The 6,217-nt window shown below is 35.3% G+C and overlaps 1 protein-coding gene across 1 annotated transcript in view; it reads left to right on the top strand.

Moving 5' to 3' along the window:
- Rab3GAP1 (RAB3 GTPase activating protein subunit 1) overlaps positions 1-3,205 on the top strand; it is a 32,215-nt gene extending 29,010 nt beyond the window's left edge. The window contains exon 3 of the mRNA XM_065306826.1: positions 1,662-3,205. Within this exon, the coding sequence (XP_065162898.1) occupies positions 1,662-2,952 (1,291 nt within the window). The 3' untranslated portion in view covers positions 2,953-3,205. The remainder of the gene's footprint in view (positions 1-1,661) is intronic.
- The last annotated feature ends 3,012 nt before the right edge of the window (positions 3,206-6,217 follow it).

Raw genomic sequence — 6,217 nt, 5'->3', positions numbered from 1 at the left:
TCACGCTGGGTGCCGGTTACTTGGCTTTGATTTTGTTTGTTCAGAGACTTGTATCGCTTATTTTTGACGCTCGTTGTGTTTTTTTATTATGCAGCGGGTGTGTCGTGATGATACAGGATGTAAGAATTCAAAGGAAATGATGAGCATCATCTACACGCCAACAAAAGGATTTTTTTCTTTGATTTTGATTTATTTTGCCTAATTATTATACAAGTTAAATTTGTATTACTGGTCATTAAATTTTAATTGACGTCTTTCACCAAAATTCACTTTACTCTCGTTGTAAATCCTCATTGAATTCGTTTCTAGTTTGTTTCGCTGGTAATTTAAAAGAAATTTCGTCTAAATTTTAGGTTTATTTTTTCAACCTATAATTTGAAGAAAAAAAACTTATGACGACTGAAAAGTGAAATGTATCATTTTTTTAAACTCTCAACTCTTACTTACTGTTTTTTTTTTTGTTTTTTTTTTCGATGTTGGTACGAATTGTTTTCGGCAGTTAATACAAATGGTAACAATTCTTTTGTAAATGTTCACAAATTACTATAAATTTCTCGAAATCTTTGACCATTCTTTAAAAATCCGGCGAATAACTCCACAAAATGTTTAGTTTTTGTTTGTTCGTTTGTCTGTTGCAAATCCTAATTGTAATTATTAGTATAATCTGTTGTAATACTCCGTAATCATCTGCGCATGCAATGGTTTACTCTTAATTTCAATCTGGATTCGTAAATCTTAAATTTAGACGAATACAAGCGGTGCACAATTGACAATTGCTTTAATTTGCAGCGTTTTTGTTGTGGGTTTTCTCATGGGAATTCATTAGTAAATTTCATGCAGACATTAATAAGGATTGCGTGTGTCGCTTTACTCTTGAGTTTTGAACCAATTATTATCTCGTTTTTTCTTTCTGGAGCACAATATGCTCAAGTGACATTGAAGTCATAATTGCCTCAAAACTTTACCTACTATTTTAGTGCTACTACTACTTCACATTTGAAGAAAGTAAAATATAAATATTTAGGTGGGTCAAGTCGTAATTCATTTTTTCAAAATCTATGTTTTTAAATAATATATGATGATTGCGATACTTTTTCACACTTTGCACGAGCCACATCGCGCTTTTTTTTCTTATCGTAATGGATTTAAATTGGATTGTAGCGGGTTGAGCAAATCTAGAGCACCCAAGGTGACAATAATCGAAGTTAATGCGATTTCTTGCCGTTCATTTCTACGTTTCTTTGCTGTTGCATCTGGCGCTCTAGAAGTAATAAACATTCGTAATCTACACCAATGATGGTTTTTTTGTCGACATCTTAACGGCTTCGACTTTGTCGGCAGTTGTAATGTTTTGTCTCTGATTTGAAAAACGCTGCTCGTTGCGCATGCTTTTTGGTTTTAGCAGTAGTTTAACTCGATGTTGGTAAGGTTTGAAGCTTGAGGACTAGTCTTGGGCACGCATTCCGTGCTCCACTTACTCGCAACTATTCGCGAGGCGTGCAGTTTACACGCGCGTTGATTCATCTGAAACGAAATTTCAACGCTGCGACCGCTCCCATAAATAATTCCATTAGTTATTATTTCACTAACAGTTCCCTGAACACTTGTTCGTTGAATTTGGTAAGCTATAAATTGATTTCTGTTTTTGTTTCAATTTGTAGATTGGCGCCTGGTTTTCCTGATGCTAGGACATGTCTACTGCATCAAAAACTGCAAATGCTGAACTGTTGCATCGAGCGCAAGAAGAGCCGTGAATCTGCGATCGTTGACAAAGAGTTTGAATCGTTCGATGAAGGAAATTCAAGCGAGGAGGAGTTTTTCGACGCAGATGACGAGCAATTATCCGAAGAACAGAAGAGTCGCCAACGGTATCTGCCATGGAATCAACCTGTTGGTAGATTAGGAAAGTTTGAAAGTATGAAGTTGATTAAAACTGGTAATCAGTTGTACATACCAATTACGCAGGAACCCGTCCCGAAAACAGAAGATCAACTTGAAGAATACACTGATATATTGTTGAAACTTGGATCGGATGCACAAGGATCAGAACTGAGGGCACGAATGATGAGCGCTTCCCTATTATCAGATATGGAGTCCTTTAAAGCTGCTAATCCTGGTTCCATTTTAGAAGATTTTATTAGATGGTATTCTCCACGTGATTGGATTGAAGACGAAGAAGAAGATGAATGGGGTCAACCGAAAGGTCATCTCAGTTCTCGCATGCTGATTGCTAACAACACCTGGGTTGAAACATGGAATTCTGCTAAGGCTGTTCCTGCCAATAGACAGCGGCGACTGTTTGATGATACCAGAGAGGCTGAAAAAGTTTTACACTTTCTGGATTCTCGCACTTTATCACAAATATCTGAATTGTTATTACCTGTTTTATCACATTCCTCTCTTGCTCGTGTTGAAGATGAATGTGTTCAACTTAATATTCCTATTAAGAATTCATCAGAGACTTTACAACACTTGACGAAAACTGTTGAGAGGCTGTCCAGGGAAGGAAAAATCAATACTAGACGATATGAATTGTTGGTTCAAGAGCTTATTCCATTGGAATTGGCCTTGGCTCAAGGAAATTCATTGCTGTATAAATTGAACCCCGAAGGTAGTCATGATGAAGAGTTGAGTTTGATGGTATCACAGATGATTAGAAGTAAAGAAGTTGAGATTGTTGGTAAAGAGCAATCGAAAGCTGGTGCCCGGATACTTAGTATGTTTACTGAAGCACAGAAAGTTTCAAGTTTGGGAATTGGTGAAGTGAACTTGGAAAGTCTACAGACTACAAGTGCATTTCCACAACCACATGAACGTGAATTTGTTATGAGGGTGAATGCCAATCGTCCAGCTGTTTATTCCAATAAAAGCGTACAGTTTTTGAGAGCATTGTTGTCGAAAAATGAGTTTAGACTTTGTGGAGCATTTTCAGAGGATATAACGTTCTTTTAAAGGAATTATAGTTCTTAATTTATGATTATAGTAATCATGTTAAATTAGTTATAACAAAAAGTATAAACATTAAATATTAAGTTTACTCTAATTAATATGTGTTATATTTATGGATTATTAATTTTAATTAAGTTTAATATTAATTGTGGTGCTAGAAAGTGACAAATAATGATTGTAAACCCTGTAATTTTAATTTGATAGTTAATTTTGGGCGTAGTACGCTGACATCTGTGAAATAAAAAGTTCAAACTTATGTTGGTATTGTTCTAACTCTTCTTTTTTGGCAACGTTGCGTCCAAATTCGCGCGCAGAAGTGTGCACTCAGCGCGCTGCATGCTTTATTTCACCACTTTCGTTTGTGCAGCGAGGAGGTGCGGAAGATTCGGCGAGAGCTCCAGTTATCTGATTAAAGTATTATTTAATTAAGTTAAAATCAGTGTGCATAGTGATACCAAGTAAGGCTTTTGCATGGCTTTTTAATTTTCGCAAAAATATTAATTTTGTATAATTGCGTTTTTTTCTAATAAGATTATATCGGTTGGGTTTTATGTGTATGTGTGTACGCGTGTATGTGTACCGGGCTGTAGCGAGTGCAAACACCACTAGCGAGTGTGCGCGATCACCTTATCAGTTGTTCGACCACTTTTAGATGTTTTGATGTGTGCTTTGTGGCTGGAATATTCGCTTGCAAAGACTTGTTATCGCATAAAATCGCGATGCGATTGTTTTGATTTCAACATTCCAACGCATTTCAATACCTGCGATATAAACAAACTCTAAAATCGAAATATTTTTAAGAATACTTGTGTTGTGTTGTGTTGATACTAGTATGCAACGTTTTTAACTTATAAATGTATTAGAAAACTCTCTCTGTGGAAATACCTTTATAAGTTAGAAATATTTTTAGTTATTTTACACAGTGCGTGATTTAAAATTTAATTTTTTAATTTTAATGTTTTGTTTTCTTCATGGGTTTTTGTCTATCGGCCGGCGAACTAACTAATGAATTATCCTCAGTAATTAATAATAAGCGTACTTACTTATTATTATTATTATTAGTAATTACAATTAGTTATTATTAGTAAATTTAATGTTATTTTCAGGTTGAAGGTCATTGAAGGTCACATGGGGCTTTAGGGCACAGAGATAATTAAATCTCTTCAGCAATATAATTATTGGTAACAGGTTTGAAAATTGTCACAAAGGTTAATTTTCTTTTGAGTCATCTTTTATTGCGAATATTTTTCGCTATTTGCGGTCGTGTCGCGTTCTTATTTTATCAAATCTACATAACTCGTATTCCGAAAATTTTAAAAACGAAAGCGAAGTGAAGTGCGCGGTCTAACAAAAACGTGATTAAAAAAATTAATAATTTATTAAATTAGCTTTTATTAATTGGTCTTTCTGCTTATTTTTCAGGTACATATTCGATTATATTTGGGATCCTTTGTAACTCGGGCGCGTTCGTATTCGGTTATTGTATTTATTGTACTCGTATGTTCTGATATCACTTCTTCTTTTAACTCACTTCTTGCTTAACTATTTTGATGCTTCTTATTTAAATTCATAGCATTTTTTCAATTTTATTAAATCTTTAAATTTGTTTTTTATTTATCTCTGCTTTAACTTTTCTTAGATTTCTTAATTTTCATTACTCGAACGGTTTTTAATTAACCATTATTTGGATTTTTTTTCTATTTTTTTAATACATTTTTTTTTTAATTTTCTGATCGACTACTCCTGCAGGCGTCTTCATTTCACATTCACATTTCACATTTCATTTTCACATTTTTAGTTTTCTTAGTATTTACTATTAATATTAAACTACATTTGTCTCATCTTTGGCAATTCAGAGTAACAGAGCATCTATCGCCTTTCAAATAATTCTAATATTTGTTTATATTTACAGGTATAAATGACAAACGTTATTCGCGATTAACCTGGAGAGGTGTAACGAAATACTCATCGAGTGCGGGTCGCGACGCGTTTTGATTGAATCGTTTAATTTGCTCGCGAGTAAACCCCTGTGTGTGTCAAGTCTCCTTTAACCTGTTAATGTCATTCAAATGTTATCGTAACCGAGTGCGCGCCGTGTTCATAAAAGTATCAAAGTAATTCGTTTTGGAAGTGTATGCCCAAAGACATTCCAATCCAATGAAGGATGAAGGGGGAGAGTCGCCTACAAGCAACCTACCAGCGTTTTGGACACAAGTTTGGAAAATATCGACGCGTCCTCCTGAGAAACTGACGTAGGATCCCAGTTTCTAGGAGCCGGATTAAGGTGAGTCGTGGTGATAACTTGGATCGGAGGGTAGTTATGAGTGCCTCTGACTGGTGTTTGCGCAAAGCATTTTGCTGCGTATGCGACAGCCGAAGGGGAGTTACACTTGTGGCTATATCCTTGGTCCAGGGATAATCCACCCAGCATTGCTAGAAACGCCGGATGTCTTTAAGTGGTGAGTACACCTGACACCAAACTGGATGTCTTGTATTTATATTATATTCCGAGTCAATTTGTTAAATCCGTATAGAGAAATGTTTTCGCGTTTGCTTTTCGGGTGTTTTCAGGCGCGCATCGTGTCCGTTCGCTGTAGCCAGTTCTCTATTCTCATTTATGTAGATAAGCGGGTCGCGCTACGGAAACAGTAATAGCGACATTCAAACTATTCAAATTTTATCAAGTTTTAATTCAAGGTAGATGCCAAAAATCTAATATGAAGAGAAAAAAAAAAACGTATTTCCTGGAAGGAAACGTATTATTATTTAAAAAAAAGAGAACAGTATTAAGGCATAGTCACAATTTTAAAAAATTACTTATTAATCTTTATTACGCCGGGCTAAGTACGCGTCCTGACTTTTATTAGCAATAATAATTATTACCAAGTAATAACGTACTTATAATTTAAAAAGATATTGAGAACTGGCTGTGGCGAATCGACATACCCCGAATATATAAATGTTTAAGCCACCGTAATCTACGTTACCGTTAATCTTTAGGACTCGGTGTCCATCGGTTTTCGCAATTGAGTATCAGGCATTTCAGGCGCGATGCACACCATTAAAGGTGGAAAAATAATAGAAGAGTACCCTGTCGATGAAGGGTCAAGTATTTTGCTACCTGTTCAGAATTCCGAAATATCTGAGCCAACATAATACGCGACCGTAAAACTTCGCGCGTTGAAAATGTATGAATTGTGTATACTGATGAATGGAAACCTTTTCGAAAATTGTTGTATGAATGCATTTGTTTATATTTACTATGTTT

Source organism: Atheta coriaria, unplaced genomic scaffold (genome assembly GCF_025399875.1).
Source record: "Atheta coriaria isolate IRGN ID8LTWV9N9 unplaced genomic scaffold, Caltech_Dcor_3.1 hic_scaffold_7_pilon, whole genome shotgun sequence".
NCBI classification, from domain to species: domain Eukaryota; kingdom Metazoa; phylum Arthropoda; class Insecta; order Coleoptera; family Staphylinidae; genus Dalotia; species Dalotia coriaria.
This window is presented reverse-complemented; position numbering and strand designations above follow the sequence as displayed.